Source organism: Vicugna pacos, chromosome 2 (assembly GCF_048564905.1).
Source record: "Vicugna pacos chromosome 2, VicPac4, whole genome shotgun sequence".
NCBI lineage: Eukaryota > Metazoa > Chordata > Mammalia > Artiodactyla > Camelidae > Vicugna > Vicugna pacos.
The window spans coordinates 90,923,525-90,946,031 of NC_132988.1; the positions used below are offsets into that span (position 1 = coordinate 90,923,525).

At 37.1% G+C, this 22,507-nt stretch overlaps 1 protein-coding gene across 2 annotated transcripts in view; it reads left to right on the plus strand.

Annotated features, from left to right (window-relative positions):
* ATP8A1 (ATPase phospholipid transporting 8A1) overlaps nt 1-22,507 on the plus strand; it is a 215,409-nt gene that overhangs the window by 42,958 nt on the left and 149,944 nt on the right. The window contains exons 6-7 of one of the 2 annotated variants that reach the window (XM_006209780.4): nt 11,867-11,907; nt 17,958-18,031. In XM_006209780.4, the coding sequence (XP_006209842.1) occupies nt 11,867-11,907; nt 17,958-18,031 (115 nt within the window). Of the gene's footprint in view, nt 1-11,866; nt 11,908-17,957; nt 18,032-21,237; nt 21,312-22,507 lie in introns of both variants that reach the window. The other variant, XM_072944648.1, reaches the window with a different exon arrangement.

Consider the following 22,507-nt stretch of genomic DNA (forward strand, 5'->3'; position numbering starts at 1 on the left):
CACCTGGCTGGATGCTGCAGGGGAATGAGGGCCACCATGACCACAGTTAGATTGTTTCATACCTTGTAGGTATTAGATTAAAATAAGTCTTTAATAAAGTAGTTTTGCTGTGTTTAATTTAATTTAGAAAAAGACAGCATGAGATTCTTCTTAACTAGGCACATAGCTAAAAACAATAGCTCTCATCTGCACCTGTATCCTCCTTCCCTGGAGCTCCTTCAGCCTTTGCAGAAGTGGTGTTGAGTTGGTGGTGGCTGATAACCGCTAACAGGGCGACTTCCCTGCAGGACACAGAGTTGCTTATCTTCAACTGGAAGCTACTTCATCTTTAAAGGCCTTAATGGAAAAGGTGTTGAGTTGGTGTGGGTTGAATACATTCTAGGTTGTTAAGCCTGAAATGACCTACTATAGGGCTGAGTCCATCTGGTTGAATTTATTTCCTGCAAAGGGACTTAAAATAGCACCACTTTCCTGACTTATTGAAAAAGCCACTGTGCAGCCTTTTTGTCTCCCTGGAGGTGTCTCCACACCTGGTCCGTCCATAGGCCTAAACCTGTACTCTACAGCATGTACATCACTTGCCTAAAACAGTTCTTAGGAAGTATTGTTTCCATGAGCTTAAAAATTGGACTTAAAAATTGAGTGCATATATGGCCTAAAGAATGTTTTCAGACACCTCTAAGATTTTTTTTAACTAAGTTATAGTCAGTTTACAATGTAGAGCTTAATTTTTCAGTTATACATGAACATATTTATATTCATTGTCACATTCTTTTTCACTGTGAGCTACCACAAGATCTTTTGTATATAGTTCCCTTTGCTATACAGTATAATCTTGTTTATCTATTCTACACATGCCTGTCAGTATCTACAAATTTCGAACTCCCAATCTGTCCCTTCCTACCGGCAACCACAAGTTTGTATTCTGTATCTGTGAGTTTGTTTCTGTTTTGTATTTATGTTCATTTATTTTTTTAGATTCCACATATGAGTGATCTCATATGGTATTTTTCTTTCTCCTTCTGGCTTACTTCACTTAGAATGACATTCTCCCGGGACATCCGTGTTGCTGCAAATGGCGTTGTGTTGTCATTTTTATGGCTAAATACTATTCCATTGTATAAATATATGACATCTTTATGCAATCGTCTGTTAATGGACATTTGGGCTGTTTCCATGTCTTCGCTATTGTAGGTAGTGCTGCTATGAACATTGGGGTGCAGGCAGACACCTCTAAGATTGTTAATATCTTCAAATTAAAATTTTAAAATCTTAGGATTTTATAAATTGAACTGGTCAGATACTTTCAGCAGTAGCCCTGGATGAAGAGGAGGTATTTGTGGGGAAGTACAACCCTATATTGTCTTTCATTTGTCCTATAAATAAAAGTTGCACACCCAGTTGCAAAACCCACTAGGGAAACTGAGGGCCATAGTTAAAGTGGAAGGAGAAAAATAGGTGTGATCCAAAGTTAGAATGTTTATTATTTCAGTTCAGTAAGTCTTTATTGAACATCTACCTTGTGTAAGACCCAGTGCAGAAAATGCATAAAGAAACCAGGCTTCATTTTTGCCCTACAGGAAATTAGAATCCGGTAGGGGAGATAAGATACTTGCTGATACTATGATACAACATAGAAAAACTAATAAAGGCCAAATGAGAGAGACGGGAATTCAGAAATGCCACATGCAAGGTTTGTAAAGTAAGCAGAGCTATCGGGATGGGTGCAGGAGGAAGTGGGAAGGCATGAGATATTTTCTGGGCATAGCAAATACCGTTGTCCCTCAGTATCCATGGGGAATTGGTTCCAGGACCCCCTCCACTCAAGTACCAAAATCTGAGGATGCTCAAGTCCCTTATGTAAAATGGCATGATAGGGAGTGGATACAGAGGGCTGAATATAGTCTGTTTTGGCTGCAGTATAGCATACATGGCAGGGAGCAATGGGGGCTGGGACGGGAAGGCACATTAGGGTCATAATTTGGAGGTTTTTGAAAACCGGGGTGAAGAACTTGGGGAGAATTACTGAAAAGTACGGCTAGGTTCCCAGTTGTACTTTTGAGCAAAGAATGTGACACCTGTATGGGGAGGGGTGGGGTGAGGCCAAAGGAAGACTGACTTTTGATTAATTTGGGAAGGGGGAAAGGGCGGTGACAAAGAAGAATACACAGTGGATAGATCCAACTAGGCTTGGCAAAGGAGGGGAAACCCCATCAAACACCAGACGCTGCTGAATTAAAAGAGGACCAGGATTGTGAGGCCCACTAATCGAGCATTTAAGAAATCATCAAATAGATAAGCAGTAAGGATTTAGCACAGGGAATTATACTTAATATCTTGTATAAACCTATAATGGAAATATAATCTGAAAAAAACTGAATTACTGTGTTATACACCTGAAACTAAACAATATTGTAAATCAACTGTACTTCAATTTAAAAACAAAAAAGTCACTGTTCTTAACCGGAGTTCTGATTCCAAACCGGAGAGCAGTTGTGGAGCTGTGAGAACTGAGGCCTGGTTGCAGGGAAGGGTGGAATGACTGGTGAGGCGGTGGAGGGAGATTTTTCTTTGAAGGAACTTCTTCATTACATAAAGGAAAAAGCAAGTGATTCATGGTGGTGAGCAGGATTGCGGGAAAATATTTTGACAAAGGAAATGGTTGACCCCTGTGCTCTGCTCACATCATCTCACCCATATTTTTTTTAATAAGTCACTGGTTCTCAAACAGCTTGCCGAGACTCACCCCTGTAGTTTCTGTAGGCCTTGCATGGGACCCCAGCATCTCACTGCTAAGAAATGCTCAGTGAGGCTGATTGCTAGTGCTGACCACTGTTAAAGGTTTTATAAGTGAGTTAATAGAAGTGATATCAACTCACTGGAAATCTCTTCAGAGAATGTGGACGAGTGGGGAACTGAGGACTTCCCTGTTGTCTTTTGTGTTAAGACCCCAAGCAGACTGTTGCTTAACTTGACCTTTGTAGACACGTTCGTGCAGGAGACCTCTGCGCAATGTCAGTTTGTTCCACAAGAGATTTTTGCCTTCAAGTTGTCTTTGTAAGTAAGGGTCTGCGTAGTGGACCAATTGATGCTTTAACGTGGCTCTGTTGGTTTTCCTTCTCTGCCTGTTTCAAAGTCAGAGTTCAGTCAGTTGCACTCTTACCCTTGTTGGTGAACTGAAGTTCCTCTTCAGGGCTTGCTCCTACCTAGAAATTGCAGCGTACTGCCTTTTCTGTGGTTTCTCTGTCTTCCGTGACAGCGGTGGTGCCCATTGTCCTTTTGGACAACTTGCCTCTTGTTACACACTTCAAGAAGTGGCTTGATTGCTCAGGAACGGCCCCAGTGGTAGACGAGTTCGATTGCAGGGCTGGCGGCTTCTCTCAGAGAAGCCAGTGTGAGAAGCCAAGCCGGCACCTGTACCCGTGCGATGAGTCCTGAGAGACTGACAGTTTCTCCAGGGCCTTTGATCTGATCAGGGGATTCCCAAGGGACTCTAACAGAATGTTTTCATTTCAAGAAAGAAAACCCATTACAACAAAGCTGTTCAGTAGCATCCTGCTAAGTAAAGGCAGGTCACACTTGAGGTGCTGAGCCCTCCCATGCATGCTGTCAGACTAATTAGCCTGTGTGGAAACTGTGGCAGGTGTGCTTGGGGAACTGGGGAGAAGTGGAGGAGCTTTGCATTTAAAAGAAGGAGCTGTTAAAGCGTCATGAGACAGGCCATTGTCAGCTCTGTCCTTGCATGCTCTGTCCCCTCTGTCCCTACCAGGCTTCACTAATCACGTCCTCCATGGCTTCCCTTCTTGACCTCTTACACTCCAAAGTTGTAAAGTAGGTGTACTTTTGGCGCAAGGAAGCTAAAAATTCAGCAAAGGACCCGGCATTTTTCCTTGTTTCCTCTACACCTGGTTCGAGCCAGGTCAGAGGAGGTCAGCGGTTAAAAAATAATTAGGTTACTGTTTTAGTCACCAGCATGTGACGTGGCCTATTTTACTTGTTCTTAATTGTTCTCCAGTTAGCCACTTAGGAACCAATTCAGAAGTAGAAACAACAATGAACTGTAACTGACTTTTATCCTTGAGCAGTATTCAAGCCTTGATTTGTATGTTGTGAGTTGATTTTCAACTTCACCAGAATTCTGCATTGTTCTCCATATCCTAAGATGGATCTAGCCGCAGATTTGAAGAAGCTGTGCACTTTGAGCTTTTATTTCTGTGTTCCAGTTTCGTATTTCAAGAACAAATGAATTGGGGTAGGGGTAGGGGGCGGTGGATAAAAACATTTCCTTAGTTCTAAGAAGCCTCCAGGGAAGCTGATGCTACAGGTCTCTGGACAACCTGTTGAGTAGCAAGGTTCTATGCTACATAGCAGAGATGCTCTGCTAGTTAGAATTCTAACTCAGAGTAGGACATAAAGGTAATTTACACTTGGAATAATCCAGGCCATGGAAACTTTCGGAATAAATACCAAATACCCATCAGATGGACAAAATTCAGATGGCTGATAGCGATTTGTGCCTTTCTGAGTTCATAGTCAGTGGAACCTCACGTAGTGCTGGTGACAGTGTGGATCGCAGCAGGGAAGTCATGTAGTTGTGTATGATGAACGTATAAATGCAAATGCCCTCGAGCTAGCAGTGCTCTTTGGGGACCCTCTCCTGTGGAATATAATCATGTGGATATATTTCAGGGTTGTTTGAGGTGGTAGAAAAAAATAGAAGTCAGAATTTCCATCAACAGGAGGATAGTTGACTATACTATGATACAGCTGTTGTGTAAAACAGAGCTGTTTTGCAGCTGGACTGGAATCGCTCTCTGCTTGTCTCAGGGACATTGGGAATTGTGATGCCCAACTTTGGCCATGAGCAGGATGAGATGGACTCCCTGGTGAATTAACACACTGTGTAGGGTTTGAAACTCCCTGGAGCATCTGAAACTAGCCTCTCTGCTCAGTTTAAGGATGTATATAGATTGATGTGTTACCTGGCTTTACCTATACATAGCCTAGCTTGTCTCGTTGGCTAGAGGGTATAAAAGACACCCTGGAAGCTTTTCCCCAGGCTTCTCTGAAATTAAGATTTATTGTACATATCATAGAGGTTCAAAATCCACATCCTAGGTGGATGGAAAGGGACCCCAGGGGACTGTGCCTAGAAATTTCCAGGCTCCTGATTCTTACCTAGGCTTTTGTTTTCCTGCTGTACCATATCCTCTACTTTGATTAAAGCTTTTTATGAATACACCCTGGGGAGTCTTGTGAGTCTATGCAATTATCTGACCCATTGTACACTGGATTGTTTTTCAAAAATAAACCATCTTTATACTTTGTCCTGAAAGTATCTTTTGTTAAGTGGGAAACCAAGTTGCAGAGAAATACATTTTTAAAAAGAAAGAAAACAAATATGCACATGTTTGTCCAGGGAAAGGTATGTGAAGGGTGCATCAGTTAGCATCCCTTACCTTGAGAAAGTGCCGTGAGATGAGGGAATCTCAGCTTTTCCTTTATGTAAATCCTGTTGGCTTGTACATTGTTGGCTGAATATGTATTTAAAAGTTTCTTAGACATGTACATTTTGCAGTAAGCTGTATTTTCCAGTGTATGTCTTCAGTGATGGCAGAGAGGAACCGTTTAGTTGGAGAGTAGGGGAGAAGAGAGTAGCTGGATGTACTGTTTGGGTGGAGGCAGACATCCCCTAGGAGATAGGGGGACAGGTTAATTAATAGAGGGAGAAAAGTGCAGAAGGGTCAGTTAGGGGGAGGTAGATAGGGTTCAATGTGCATAGAGAAGCCGTCTGAGCAGGGTTGAGGGGAATGAGCAGATAACGAAGATGGAGAAGTGAAGCAGATTTGGATGGTTTCCGTGGAAATGCCGCAGGCTGCCACCCTTCTTCGTGGAGCAAAGATTCCCTGGCACGGTCTGCTGAGTTTGGGCAGCCTGTTGTGACATCTCCCATCCTGGCAAGTGGCACCCAGTAGAGTGATTCCAGACTATTTTTAGATGTGAACGGACCAACATCTTGGAAGTGGCAGCATTTCACGGAGGGCTAGTTCAGATTTCAGAGCTGGATGGGGTGGCCCAGAGCTGACATCAGAGGACGTTCATGTCCCAAACACATTAGAACATTAGTGCATCGAACTGTTGTGTAACCTCTTCCAGTGGCTCACACTGGAGTCATTTAGGAACTTATAAAACTGAGGAGTCTATTTTAAGCAAATGTTTAAATAGTTCATTGGCATCATTTTATGTAGCTGTTTTTTAATAGAGTTATAATTTACATACCATAAAATTCATTATTTTCAAGTAAATAGTTCAGTGTCTTTCAGTATAGTCACAGTTATGCACCCATCGCCACTATCTGATTCCAGAATATTTTCATTATCCCAAGAAAGAAACCCCATACATATAAACTGTCAGTCCCCACTGTCCCCTTCCATAAGCCCCTAACAACCACAAATCTACATTCTGTCTCTATGGATTTTTCTATTCTGGGTATTTTCTATAAATGGGATCATACAATATGTAACGTTTTGTATCTGCTTCTTTCACTTAGCATATCTTCAATATTCGTCCATATTATAGCATGTATCAGCATTTCATTCCTTTTTATGGCTGAATAATATTCTGTTGTATGGGTATACCTCTTTTGTTTATCCATTAATTGGTTGATGGACATTTGTGTTGTTTCCACTTTTTGCCTATTATGAATAATGCTGCAATGAACATTTGTGTATAAGTTTTTGTGTGTACATATGTTTTCAGTTCTCTTGGATATACACTTAGATGTGGAATTTCTGTATCTCATGATAGCTCTGTGCTTAACTTTTTGAGGAAATGCCAAAGTGTTTTCCTATTGTTTTATACATTGTATATATGTTGTTTTTAACATGAGATCTACTAGGAGCGGGGTTGTATATTTCATAAATCTGTATAACTATACCATGGCTTCATATGGTCCCAAACACATAGCAACATCAGTGGATCCAGCTTTCCATCCAGCAGGTGTTGACCGAACACTTTTGTGTTCCTGCATTGTAATGCTGGGAACATAGCGGTGAACAGAATAGAAAAAATTCCTGTTGTCACAGATCTTGGAGTCTAGGGGTGAAGAAAATCTTTAATAAATCCTCTCTCAACTAAATATATAGTAAAACTGTCACAAGTGCTCTGAAGGAGAAGTGTAGGAAGCTCACTTAGACTTGAGGGGAGTGGTAAAAGAGTAGGTGTCAAAAAATGTCCCCTGAGAAAGTGGTGTTAAAGCTGAGATCTGGAAGACATATGGAAGTTATCTAGGTGAGGTTGGAGGAAAAGTGTGTTCCAGTCATGGAAACGTGTGCATAGGATTTGAGGCTGGAAAGAGCAAGCTGCTTTCATCACGGTGGACATGGGACAGGGGCAGAGGGTCATGATGGAGAGGAGGCAGGTGCTGCTTCGTCAGAAACCTTCTAGATGTTTGAACTTCATTTTACCAGCCAAGAGGAGCCAGTTGAAGAGTTCTAAGCAAGGAGTGACCTAGTCTTGTATATGTATGTGTGTAAAGATATATGCATTTAATCCATGTATACATAATAATCCATAATTGTACTTATATGTAAAATCATTGTACTTAGCCATTATAGCTATGCCATAGAAACTAAATTAAATCAAGAGCGAATGCAGAAAACTAGTGTTGAGGCTAATTCAGATCTCCATTTGGGAGTAGGAGTGCTTGAAGTAGGGTTGCTGGAGTTGGCGATGGTGGAGGAGATAAAAGTTGGCAGGATTTGAGATGCTTAGGGCATGAAACCAACAGGATATTTTTAATAGTAAAAACTATTCATGATTTCCAAAGGTTTTTTTGTTTCTTTGTGTAAGAACAGAAGAGTTTAAAAATAGTGGGATAAATTGTGAGGCATATGTGCATAACAGAACTGCCAAAAATCATAATTCAGCATTGTTAACAAACAGAAATTAAGTTTACTACAAAGTATTGCTACAAAAACAAAACCAAGAAACCCTACCTGAGTAAGTGAATTTAACAAAATTACACAATGACAAAGTCATTGTATGAAAGTTTAATGCATTTCTATATACTACCAGTGACTAACTGAAAAATGGGGTAAAAAAAATGTAAGAAAAAGATCATCAAATATCAAAAATGAAATCTAATGAAAGACCCAAACACTGTTAACTACAAAAACGTATTGGTGAAAATTTATGAAGACATAAATAAATGGGGAGGTATAGCCTGCCATGATTTGAAAGAATCGAGCTCCAAGTCAAAGTCCCAGGAGTCTGGGGGATTTTTCTTTTCTTTTCTTTTCTTTTTTTTAAAGAATTAACGATTTCACTCTTAAATCACATGGAAATGCAAAGAACTCGAAATGTGCGTGTTTTCAAATTAGAGTTTTTGTCTTTTCTGGATAGATGCCTAGAAGTGGGGTTGCTGGATCATGTGATAGCTCTATTTTTGATTTTTGAAGGAATCTCCATACTGTTTTCCATAGTAGTTACACCAATTTACATCCCCACCCACAGTGTAGGAGGGCTCCCTTTTCTCCACACTCTCTCCAGCAGTTATTATCTGTAGATTTTTTGATGATGGCCATTCTGACTGTTGTGAGGTGACACCTCATTGTGGTTTTGATTGGCATTTCTCTCACAATCAGGAATGCTGAGCATCTTTTCATGTGATTGTAGCAGCACTGTTTACAATAGCCAAGACATGGAAGCAACCTAAATGTCCATCAACAGACGACTGGTTTAAGAAGATGAGTGTTTGTGTGTGTGTGTGTGTGTGTGTGTGTGTGTGTATATATATATATATATATATATATATATATATATATATCATGATATATACATATGCACACAATAGCACATTAAAGAATGAAATATTGCCATTTGCAGCAACATGGGTGGGCCTAGAGATTATCATACTAAATGAACTAAGTCAGGCAGAGAAAGACAAATATATGATATCACTTATATGTGGAATCTAAACAATAATACAAATGAATCTATATACAAAACAGAAAGAGACTCACAGAAAACAAACTTAAGATTCCCAAAGGGGAAAGGGAGGGGGAGGAAGGATAAATTAGGAGTATAGAATTAAAAGATACAAACTGCTATATGTAAAATAGATAAACAACAAGGATTTACTGTTTAGCACAGGAAACTGTATTTAATATCTTGTAATAGCCTATAATGGAAAAGAATCTGAAAAATATATACATGTATAGCTGAACCACTTTGCTGTATACCTGAAACTAATACAACATTGTGAATCAGCTATTCTTCAATTGAGAAAAATTGATTCCAGAAGAAAATCCCTCCCCCCAAAAATAGCCAAAACAATATGAAAAAAAACAACATAGGACGGCTGTCTGACTTCAAAATTTATTATGAAGTTACAGTGATCAAGGTGGTGTGTATTGGTGTGAAAATACGTCAACTGATCAGTGGAATAAATACAGAACCCATAAATTGATCTACCATAGGACCGTGTCAATTGAATGGGGGAAAGAAACATCTTTTAAACAGAATCTCAGATATCTTGATTGAAAGCTCAGTACAAAGATGCATACATCGTGTGTGATTCGGGGTATATGAAATGCAAAACTAATCTATGGTGAGTAATTTGTATTTGCCCCCGGGGGGTGGGGGTAGGTTGTAAAGGGACACAGGAGTCTTTCTGGAGTTGTATCTTGTTTTGAGTGGTGGATTCACAGGTGTTTACAGCTTTTAAAATTCACTGAACAGAACACTTAAGGTCTACACGTTTCATTGTAAGTTTTACCTCGATTAACAGAAGAAAACCTCATGAGCTTGAGCCATGTGTCCTACATACAGGAAGTAGGCTGCGTGTATAAAGCAGAAGCAAACCACGAGTGGTGGTGGAGTGCTGAGCCCCATCCAAAGGGGTGACCACCGCTCCGTCCAGCCGCTGTCACAGTGCAGGAGTGGACTGACCTGAGCTTCCCAGATAAGCCTGAAGACTTCATTTTCATGTCAAGCCTCTTGATTTTAGAAATATTGGACACTGATTTTTTTTTAAAAACCCAAGTATTTCAATGGGGAATGTTTACTAATATGAGATGAGATTAGAAGAAAATAAATGGCAATAAAGAGCTCTAGATACTGCTGAACAGGATCTTTTTTCTCACGTAAATAAATGCAAATTTCAGCCCCATCGTTCAGAGTCTGGTAATCTTGGTTGTTATGGAGGACTTAATACTGCAGCCACCGGGTTCAGTGATTAAAGGGCAGAGTCCTATAAAGTACTTTATTCTTTGTAGCTAGCAACTGATTTTGAGGAAGGTACTGCAAGACAGTGATGGAGGTGGCCTCTGTACCTAGGGCGTTTTTACTCTGAGTCTCATGCTCTGAACCCCTGTGATTCCAGGAGCAACATTAGGGAGCCCTTTTATTCCTGGTATCACTTTGGACAAGTTCTGCAGCACTTCAAGTTTTGTGTATTAGAAAATAGGGATCAGTTGTAGATGCCCGTGGCTCAGGTCCTTGACCCCTAAACCATACGAATACTATAAGAATTAGAACTTTAACCTATTCATACAGTTACAGGTATTGCCCTGGAAATAGTTCAGTGTTAGCTCTTCAGCTTGAAATGATCATTATTATTTAAATCAATGAAGTTGATTCGCCAAAACCCACTGTAAGATATTCATGGTTGCATTTGTTCATCTGCTTAGCAAGCACTGGAGTGTCTGATGTGCCAGGAGTGCTAGGAAGTGCTAGACGTACAGAAATGAATAAAACACAGTCCCCAGGGCTCAGGGGATTTTGAAACACAAAAAGGTTATATTTAGATTAACATAATTTAAATTGTAACACTGGTTTCCAGACCTGTTGGTATGTAATTAGCGTTAGATCTGCTCTTGAGCATTTTGAGGATTATTCTCACTGTGATTTACTTCAGATGGTTCAGCCTCTGTCTCCTCCAGCATCACAAGAAACTGAATCTAATATTTTCATTCCTTTAAATTATTCATCTTGCAAATGTTAACTCAGTAGCTACTTCGTGCCAGGAACTGTGCTGTTTCCAGGGACTACTGTGTTAAACAAAGCAAATATTAGCTTGGTCCTTGGAATTTGCTGTCAGTGTAATTTGTTGATTGACCTTGACTTATTCCTTTTCTTAAGTACTAAGTCCTTAAGTAAGTGCTACCTACTTCACATTACTCTCTTTCCTGTTTTATCTTTTAGTGTCTATTAGTATACACATTGTCCCCACAGACACATTGTAGGGGGAAAAAAAGATACATTGAGTAACTTTACTATTGGGAAGCAGTAATAAACACTAAGAAATATCACCCCCCCAAATCATAATTTAATAGGAGCCTCTTCTTTCATTTCTCCTCCTTCAACCAAAAAGAAACATTTGCTATTTTGCATTGTTATAAAGCTAAAGGTACAGATTTTTTAATCTGTTGGATTGTGTGTTAAATTTTTACTAACCAATTTGAAATCCATTCCTTCTAGACTTGTAAATCTTTTTTTTTTCAACATTGCTGCTGTTACAGCTTCTGAGATATATTTTAAGCTTGTCACTCCCCTTTTCAAGTCATTTTTGAGGCTTTCTTCTCCAGCCAAGCCCTGTAATTCTTCCTTGTGCTGAAGAAAGCCCCTAGCCGACACCAGCAAGATTACCATCAGTAATGTTTTATTGTGGGATCTAAAATGTACATTGGTTGCTTCTCTGTATAGTTTTACATATCCTTGCTGTCATAATTCTTTTTAAACCTGAAAAAATTGTTACTAGTTAATTTATTTGAAGCTGTTCATCTAAAATGATCATTTCATCAGAGGTGGGCTTTGGATAAGTAATTAAAATTGTTCTTAAAACTGTCACCTTTTCTCTTTCCAGTTTTGAGAAATGGTGCTTGGGAAATTGTGCACTGGGAAAAGGTATGCACTGATTTTTATTTTGTTATTGATTTTATTTTGTTGTTATTTTGTTAGAAATGCATAGAGGTGTATTCTAGTAGATATAATTTTTTGTATATAATATAAGCAAATGGCAAGAATTCCACTAATATAAAAGCTAGTAATTAATGTTGTAGACATACATAGAATCTTCAGTTAGTGACTTCCATTTAATAATTCTGCAATGTATTAGAAAGACTGTTATCTTAAAGTAATATTTAGAACTTTTTGTTTCTTTCATAGTGTATTTTGAGTACTGTTTTCATAGATTTCATTTAACCATGCGCTGTTTTTGTTGTAATTTTTTGCTTTAATCATCTACTGTCCAAGTAAAGTAAAAATTAGATTCTGATATTTCACATTTGTATATTTTACTTCAAATTTATATACTGCGACTAATCACATTTGCACATCGCTAATTCATTTTTTAGAAAAGTCTTACTAATATCGTCTTATAATGAGCTGGAAATCAGTTCCACAGCATCAAGAGGTTAATTTGCTGATAGGACCTCTTAACATGGCAGTTAGTGAGTTGAGTATGATTTAACAGAAGTTATCCAAGTGTTCATATGCTTTTCAGGCCTCAGTTTCAAAAGGTAAGCAATAATTGTTAGATCGCCCTTAGTTCTGGAAGACCATTTAACTTCTGGTCACCAAGTATGTAACCTTCATAACTTGGTAAGAGCCTTTTGGAGGCAAGGCCTTTCTACTCAGGGGCTCTGTTTTCTGAGATCACTAGGACGACAGAGGTGTCATCCACTCTCAGTTTATTTGCACTCCAGTATTTCCAAGCAAGTTAAAGACCATGTCCTTGATGCTGCCTTGTGGTGTTCCTAGTCACCTCATTAATTAATTCAGGAGGCCCTCTGAATTAATTGCATTTTTGTTGATTTTACATCAGTGACCAGAATAGAGATTGACATCTCCTTTTTTGGATATTTGAAAATTCACAGCTCTCTCTCTCTTTGGTCTTTGACATAAAAATAACAAAGAGGAAAAAACTTGGTGTCTTTGTATTTCTTTGATAGTCACCTGTTTTTCAGCGGAGCAAGATTAAAAAAACCAAAAAAGCTCAATTTACTGTTTCAGAAGAACTTTCTTATATGCTCTTGTATGGTGCTTATGGATTTAAATAGTTTAGAGGGGAGACCAGTTGGATAGAATCAAGTATGACAGATTGAATTATAACTGTATTTCATTTACTAGGTTTGTCGGGGTAATTAACATAAATGCATATCCTAGTCAGTTGGTGTATCCATCTCTCCTTACCTGGAGTGCTTGTTGTAAAGCCAGGAGATAACCATCTACTACTTCACCCTAAAATTAACCTGTTAAAATGCCTTATTTTCCTAATAGGCAGTCATTATTCTAAAACTGGATAATTTTAACTCTTACTTTTTCCATTTTTCACTGACAAAAAACATTATATTACCAGCCCATGATTACCTGTGATGACAGTGTTCTCAGTTATCTCGGAGATCCGTGACACGCCTTACCTGGGCACCCCACTTTGAGATACAAAGGGGTAGAATTTAAAGTGTTGCCAAAAGTCATCCAGTCAAAATGAGCTGATAACACTTAATTAGAATTAATAAAAGTTGGTTCAGTGACGAATTCAAGATAAATATTCAGAAATTGACATCACTCTTTTTCCAGCAATAGAAATTTAGAAAAATACAGTGAAAAAGAGATCTCATTCCTGGTGGCACATGGGATGCGTACAAGTAAACTTGGAATGTGTCTATGACTTTTGTAAAGAAAACTTCAAAACTTAAGGTGTTAAAGGTTAACATAAATGTACAAGTATATCATATTCCTGGGAAATCATCACCAGTTGTTCAAAAAATAATGATATAACCTCAGGGAAACTTTCTTTTTTTTCCCTCGAGAGTTGACTATTCATTGTAATTTTAAAAATAAACAATTAAGAAAGTAGAAGAATATTTTGGAAAAATAAGAACTATATGCAAGGATTAAATGTAAGTGAAATGGGAAGTAGAAGTTATTAAAATAGTTTGGAAGAATTGACATTGATGAATAGTGTAAAGGAGAGTAGAATAGAATAGGATACCATGAAATAAATCCCATTTAATATTTGCTAAACAAGGCAAAAATCACTGAAAAAAGGGTTATTTAATCATGTTGGGACCACAGATGAGCAGTTTCAAGATATAATACAGTTTATATCTAAGTGACGTCTTAGCTTATTATCTAAGTCATATTTGAACCTGTGCTGAAATAAATTCCAACTGGCTAGAAGAAAATGTTAAAAGATTGTTTTTGAAAAGCATACAAATAGAATAAAGACTTTCATAAATATCTGGAGAAGAGCAAGATCTCAAGATCTACGGAATTTGATTATATAAAATTTTAAACACATAACACAAATAGGCAGAGAGAACATAGAAATATTTGCACCAAATATAACAAAAGATTGAAATCATTGTTATCTGAATAGGAAACAGAAAATTGCCATCAGCAAGAAGTATAATAAGCAACCAGACTCAGTGAAATATTCAACCTAATAGTTAAAGTTGTAAATGTAAATAATATTGAGGTCTTATTTGCTATCTAGTCAGGGAAAGACTCATATTTCAAAAATTTTATGAAGTATTTTATTCACATACTGTTGTGGATTAGCAGCTGAAGTCTTCATACTGAGAATCACCAAAAAAAAAAAAAAAGGATTCTGGGAATTTATCCCAAGAAAATAATCATTAAGTAGGGAAATAGATGTACATGTATAAAAGTTATCTTTGTGGCATTATTTATAATAGTGAAAAGTTAGAATACATGAATATCCAACAGTAGAGAAAGCATTTTATAAATAAATTAATGACATTCTACACTCTAGTCTATTTTATGACAAGTAAAAGCTGAAATTTCAAATACTGTGGCAACACACAGAAAAATTTTCTATCATCATTCAACTCAAAATACTTTTTGAGTGTCTGTGCCAAGCAGTGAGCTCAACAACAGCAAGCGAGACATACGTGGGTTCCTGTGTCGTAAAATAATCAGAGGTGAAAAGAACAGGACCGTGCACGCTAAGATGCTGGCATGTGGAAGTGGTTTGTTAGCACTGAGTGCAGGCTGACTTGTGTTAACCCAATTGCAAGGCAGGTCTCTTCCTTTAGCTTATATAATATTTTGCGCAATTCAAAATAAAATCAATAAACTGAAACCAAGAGTCTGACCCACATGCCAAGTAATATGATAAACCTTGGTGCAGATGGCTTTAGTTCAGGGTTCTTTCTTCCTTGGCCTTTCTGAATGTGTGTAATGTTTCTCAAAGGACCTACCAATCTGCACAGTGTACCTCCAGTCATTCACAGACAGGCAGACTTCAGCTCTCAAACACTAACCGTTCATCCTAGTTACTGCTCTGAAGCCTTTGCTCTGTTGCACAAGGTTACATTGCCAGTACCTGGTTTTCTAAAAAATATTACAGTGACAAAACCCAATACAAGGTGTTGCGTCCCCACTCTTGAAAGTAAACAGCTCTGTTCATTACTCTTACCACAAAGGTCAGTTCTTCAAGGTGAGATGCAGCTGACTGTTCACAGGTTTTTGAGATAGCTGCAGGTGGAGAATTTAGGTAAAGCATCTTAGAATCAACACATTTTTCTGGCTTTGTAGAGAAACATGGAGCAGTGGGCTGTACACATGTGTAAAAGTCACTCTGTAAAGCTGCCTTAATGCATGCAGTTTCCACCATGAAAAACCTTTCTTTGGATTAAGAATTCATATCTCCAAAAATTCCTTACTAAAAATATAAATATGCTGTGGCCTGCAATTGGACAAATCAGATTTTCAGTCAGTCTATTGCAGTTTGATAAGCTTACCCTTTTTCATAATCCTCAATTGTAATTACTAATGTCAGTTACTTGAGAAGGCTCAGGGTATTGGCCTGAAGCCCTAAATATTTTTGTTTTGTTTGGGGGGGGCGGTGATTAGGTTTATTTATTTATTTTAATGGAGGTACTGGGAACTGAACCCAGGACCTCTTGCATGCTGAGCACACACTCCACCACTGAGCTATACCCTCCCCACTAAATATTTTTATAACTTCAGTATTTTGAGGACTAAAACTGCTTTGTCATGATGTTCCTCCAATTAGAACATGTAGTCAAAAAATTTTTGCCATCTTGACTTTCTCTTCTGTCTGTCCCTATGCACACACCAGACTGGAAAGGGGAGTAAATGACACATTAGGAGCTCAGAATCCAAAAGAAAGAGATGCTTGGATATGTTTGAGAAAGTGAACTAAAGCATAGGCATCAGGAGGGGGAAGTAAGCTCCCTGCTTTCCTCACAGAGCTGGGAGGGCTATTTAGCATTCAGTGAGCCCTTGGTTTTTCCAGGCCACTGAGGTAACCACATCAGACCATATAGGATGCTAATATTTTCTGTTAATCTTCAGCTAATAACCATAAGCCTTTATTTTTTTCTTTTTGGTCTTACTGTGAATAAAGATGTTTGGAAGACAGTACAATTAGAGTCTAACAGACTTACGAAAACCCCTTAACACTGTCGTGTAGACAGATAGGATCCCGATTTTATGAAGCATGTAGTCTGATGGGAGAGCAAACATTAAGACACAGGAAGTGATTAAAGAGCAGTCAGATGGTAACCTGGGTGGTGTTCTCTCTAAGTGCCGGGGCTGCAGAGAATTTTGGTAGCACCCACTAAAAGCAAGATTAAAATAGAGTACTCTTACAACACATTACTTTAAGGGCTAGTTTATGCCCAGTCTTGCTGTTTTTTATTTCCCCAGTTGCCCTTTTTGGAGAAAGGGAGGTTTTGATTCCGAGGTCCCTGACAATTTATCAATTTCAGATAATCCAGATTTCATCTGAAATCAATCTCTTTTGAATCAAGGCATTCAGAGTTTTCCTACCTGGATAACCAACATATATACCGTAGATGAGAAGGTCCCCTCCAACCTTGCCCACCCTATTTCTTCCCTGGTAGTGCAAATAGACCACAGTGTCTCTGCAGTGACTTCTTACTGTGACTCCCGCGGAGGACATCATTCTTTCCTTCCCGCTCCCCCCAATAAGGTGTTATTTTAGGGGTCAAGGAAGAATAGGAAGGGGGAAGAACAAAAAGCTTCTAACCAAAAAAAAAAAGGGCTTTTCTTCTCTTGATTAATTATTAAAACTTGTTTTGGGGTTCATTTGGCTCCTAAGAGTGGGGCAATATATTTTTTCATAATATGATGGGGGTATGGCTATCAGTGTAGCTTGCTCCACTCGGCTTGGTCAGCAAGCCAAATTGTTACTTGGTTGGAGTTGTATTGTTTGCCAACAGCTCTGTGGCAGACCTATCCCTTAAGTTCCTTCTAAGTTTCTGAACATCGTATGTCTTTAATTTGTCTTCAGGCCATTCTCACAAAAATGCTAACAGGTAGTAAGATGAGAAAGACACCCAAGCTGTTGTTGTTTTTTTTTTAATTTAGAATACAGTAATCATTTCACTATATTTGCTTATACAAAATGGGGCTTTGCAGACAGATGTGGGTTTGAGTCTAAGCTCTTCCTCTGTGATCTTGGGCGAATAACTTAGAATCTAAGACTTACTTTCATCCTCTGTAAATTGTGGTTTATAACCAACACCTATTCTGTAAGGTCATCTGAGGAGTAGTGAGTACATACAAGCTAGTTTCTCTAGTGTTGAGGTTTCCTTACACAGGGTAAAGATTTCATTGGGTAAGTTCCTCCTTTTTATTTTTATGTCATCAGGAGAGAATCATGGAACAGTGAGATGTCAATTAAGTGGACAGAATGGATAGATTCATCTTTATTAAGCTAAAATATATAACTATTAAAAAAAACATACAAAGCTTCATCTTTTTAAAAGATTGCCCCATCCTTGGCCTCACTCCTAGATAATTTTATACCATTTTGCAAAGATAAGTGGTTCTTGTTCGCCAATAACATTTTTACCGTATTCTGTGATTAAATACAATGGGTTGTATATTTGTAACTATTTTCAATGCAGATGATTAACCGATTCCCAGTTTTCTTTCAGGTAAATGTTGGAGATATAGTTATAATAAAAGGCAAAGAGTATATACCTGCTGACACTGTACTTCTCTCATCAAGGTAGAGATACCTGCTGATGCTCAAACAGTGTAGAGGATGGTTTCTCTACCCTGCATTGACCTTGTGGTTCTTCCAAGGAAATAAGGAATAAACGAAGAATTTTAAGCCTCTCTAATGATTTTGAATTAAGCAATAAAAAAATTGATTGGACTTAAAGGACTCTTTCATGTTTGTCATATAGAATAAGTGATAGGTTCTACAATTATAATTCAGAAATTATAATTACAATTAAGAGTCTACCCTCCCTCTGGATATGTCCATATCTACTGGTGTAGACTACTAACTCCTGTAAGATTTCCTATCATTTATTTTATATAATACATGGATTGGGTTCTGTTGATTTTATCTTACAATCCTTGTTCATGACAAATTTCTTTATGATGAATTTGTATGTCTCTCCAGAGTTTCTTGATCTTTATGGTACATTGGTACAAGAAAATGGTTAAATGATTTCTTTTTGTCATCATATCTTTTGGAATGTTACACCTTCCAACAAAAAATTAAAGCACTTTGCTCTTTCTTTTACGTTTTTCCCATTACTGAATTTAGATAATTTTTGTTTTACTCATATTTAAGATAGTCATGAATTAGTATTCAGAACATATGGGACTGTTACCCTTTAAAGAATATGGTTTTCAAGTGGCTTTACATTTAAAAACTGTAAAACTAGTCCTAATAAAAATTAAGAAAAATATTTTTTATATTTTAGAGATTGTTTATCATCATTTCCTTGGACAGTTTTATATGTAAAATCCACATTTAAATATGGACAGTGTCCTTTTTTCAAAATCTGTTTAATCAGGTCATTATTTAAAGTGATGAATTGCGACATGTTAGTGAAACTTAGGTAAGCAAATAAATTATTCAGATATTTATAGAAGTAAGCCTACAGGTAGTTCAAGTAACTATAGGTATATTTCTGTATTTTATATTTGGGAGCTTTTGTGCCACTTACCTATAGGTTTTTTTTTTTCAGAAAGATTAAAATTAATAGATTTTTAAACCAATCTTTCTGCTGTTTCCTTTGCTTCTAGCTTTATCAGGGTGAGTCTCTAAAACTGAAGGGTGAAGGCAATGGTCTGTGTGAGAAGGAGTTGAATAGTGAACTTACTGTCTAGTGTCAAGTACTAGAGAGAGCTCTTCTTAGGAGGCAAAAGCCAGGATTCTTATCCCGTCTTGGTGATTTTAAAGGAAGTACTTAATCTCTCAGGCCTTGACTTCACATCTTTTAAAGTGAGGAAAATGGATTAAATGATCGAACTCTAATGTTCCCCGATTCTCCTTTCTGTTTAAATCCTTAATCTTTCATTTAAGTTTTAAGAACGATTAACCAACCGAAGGATGTGTACTTGGTGGTTTTAAGTAAAAGTTTGATAAATGTAATGAATGTTTGACCATCGGAATGTCATATAACATAGTCAAGCATTCCGGCAATTTAAGAAAGTATTAATGTTTTCCTGATTAAACTTATCATAGACGCCGCCATATGCTGAACCATTCATTACAATTTTCATTTTTTGTTTGCTCAGAAATATGAAGATAATTGACTAGATGGCCCTAATTTATATTTAATTCTCAGTCGAAAGTTTTCAAAATATTCTTCATCTGCCTATATCCAATCTGGACTCCCAGTGAGCTCTTAAACTTGAGAGTATTTCTACAAGATTTATTTTCTCAGCATGAAAAACATTTACTGCTGGCTGTCAATATTGGTAGATCAGAATAGTTTCTATATCTTAATATGGCATCCACCATAATTTACATCTTTCAAAGATGATTATTTTTTAAAAGATTATCTGATTCACCGATTTTTGTTGCTTAGAAGAATCAAAGTAAAGTGTAAAGCTTGTGCTGCTAAGTATTTCTATCCAAGTGGCAAAATACCACCTTTCAGGGTTTTGGGGGGTTTTTTTGTTTTTTTTTGTTTTTGGTGGGTTTTTTGCTTTGTTTTGTTTTGGTTTTTGGTTTTTTTCTCAAAGGGCTTTTGCATTACTTGGCTGTTTTGAATCTACGTCTTAAGAAGTAGGTAGAAGCTTTTGCCATCATTGAATAGAAAGAGGAATTTTGACTTTAAGTCTTATTTTCAGTCATTTAGCTTTAGCCAGTGACTAGGCCAAGGCTAGAATACCTAGCTCCTGATTTAATATCTTCATTATACTACACTGTCCACTGTCAAAATAAGGACATGGTGATTTTCACCGACAGGTTTGCACCACTTAGCAAAAAAGCATAAACAACAGTTTATAATATTTTAATTTCTAAATATTCTTAAATTATTAATTACTAATAGTACATCGTCTTTCAGGTAGTTTGAAATTAAAGCATGAACATAGTTCACAGTTATTATGTTTAATCGATTTTCATATTGAAATGAAAAACTGAAATTTTAGAAAAATAACAAAAAGCACATATATGGGTTTAGAAAGTTTAAATACAGTAAAATAACTCAAGCTATTCATTCAATTTCAGACAGGTTCTTGACATATCTATTTCATACTTTCCCTGAAAAATTTCTCCTGAATTCAAAGGCTTACTCCCCAAAAAACAATGCATTACCAACACTTTATTATTAAAATAATTCGAAAAGAAGTCATAATGACTTCTAACTTCCCACAACCCATGTCATTGCAGCTTTACGTTAAAGTTGACATTTATGCAATTAACTTTGAAAATGTTTTGGAATCAGGAAATTTTAACAAAGTTTTTTTTGTAGTATGTTGTGTAGGGGGAGAAATAGTGTAGTATATTTTGTTTTTCAAAAGCCTCAGAAGCCTGAAAAGTAGTTTCCACCATTATTTCTTTTCCTCTTGGGTAGGAGTGGACATGCAGTAGGTGACAGTTTCAAACAGGAGAGTGAGGATTTGGAGAAAGAAAAATTAAGATGAAGTAGCTGTCTCTATAAAAATATGTTTTTATTTAATTTGCTAAGATATGTGTGTAAGTAAAATTTCAGAAATGAAAAGTTTCTGCCTTAAAAATTGAAAATTGGGCTTAAAAACAAATAAATGATTCTTAATTATTCCATTTTCTTGTGCCTTTAGACCTGATCAAAATAAGTTTTGAAAAAATTGGCATTAGACATTTTTATTAACATGTTATTTTCTATAATAATTTCAAACTTTCTGTCTCTTTTGTCCATTTGTTTGTTTTTTTCCTCTGTTATTCATTTTTTTTTCGTTTTAATTATTTTAAACTGGGACCTGTAGGTGGCAGTAGGGGAAATAGTGAAAGTGACCAATGGGGAGCATCTCCCAGCAGATCTCATCAGCCTGTCCTCAAGGTTAGAACCACTGAGTTGTACAGGATGTGTGTATGTGGATCCTCACCCTACACCAGAGAGCAGTTTGCACCCAAAGATGGTTGAGTTCTGGATCTCTTCCTTTAAAACACAAACTCTTTATACTTCTTGGTGATGGACGTTTCACAGATGTTGTAAAGGCCTTTTATGTGAATACATTGTTGGATGATGTTCGTCCATCAAGTGGGCAAATTCAGCTCCTATTGCTATTAATAGGAGTCGGAGTCCATGAGACATGCCAGTAAAGGTAGATTTCAATTTACTATTAAATCATCATTAATATATATTCATATTTGTTTTTAATATATATTCATATTTTGAAACATGCCTAATTACTAAGGCTTAATTTATTACCTCTCCAAAATACTGTTTTCAACAGTGTTAAGATTTACATGAAAGACAATTACTGAGCAGATTTTACAATTTTAAAGATTTGTCTTACATTTGAAATTTTCTATGAGTTCTAGAGAATCCCTTCAGCAGTTATGACTAAAATGTGGGCTTGTATAGGGTTTACAGAGGACCCCTGCACAAAGCTGGATGTTGTACATTTGGTACCGCATGCTTTGGGATCAGTTTTTATCCCACTTGTAACTAGTGACAAAGCGCACGTCACTGTGATAAATTTCAGCTGTCTACTAGTGTCTGTATTGTGGTATGCATCTTGTTTCGTTTTTCTACCTACTAACCAAAAAGCCTGCTTTGCCCCTCTGTAGTTTGTGTTTTGGATGTCATCGTAATTTGCTGAAATACGTATCTAGCATGATCCCTTAACTGAGACTTCTTGCTGCCTTTTCATAGCATTGTTAAGAACTGCTTCAGTAACAGTTGTCTTAAGGGATTAAGAATGTTCTGAATTTCGATGCATATTTTATTTGCCCGACTTCAAATAGGAGCCAGCCATTTAACTTTCTAACTTCCTAGCCATTTAAAATCCTAGAAAAATTGTTTAATGAAAAAAAAAGATAGGAATAGAATTAGAATATTTTTCTCATTTTGGTATGAGAATGGCTTTGGTTTTATTGATCAGTAGAAATTTAATGCATTTTACTGCCAAAATATGGAATTGGCCTTGTTCATTTAGCATTTGTTTGTCATCATACTTCTGTATTATCAGAAGATGTGTTTTGTAATTTTATAAACTTTTTTTATTTCAATTATGTACATGAGTAAATTAC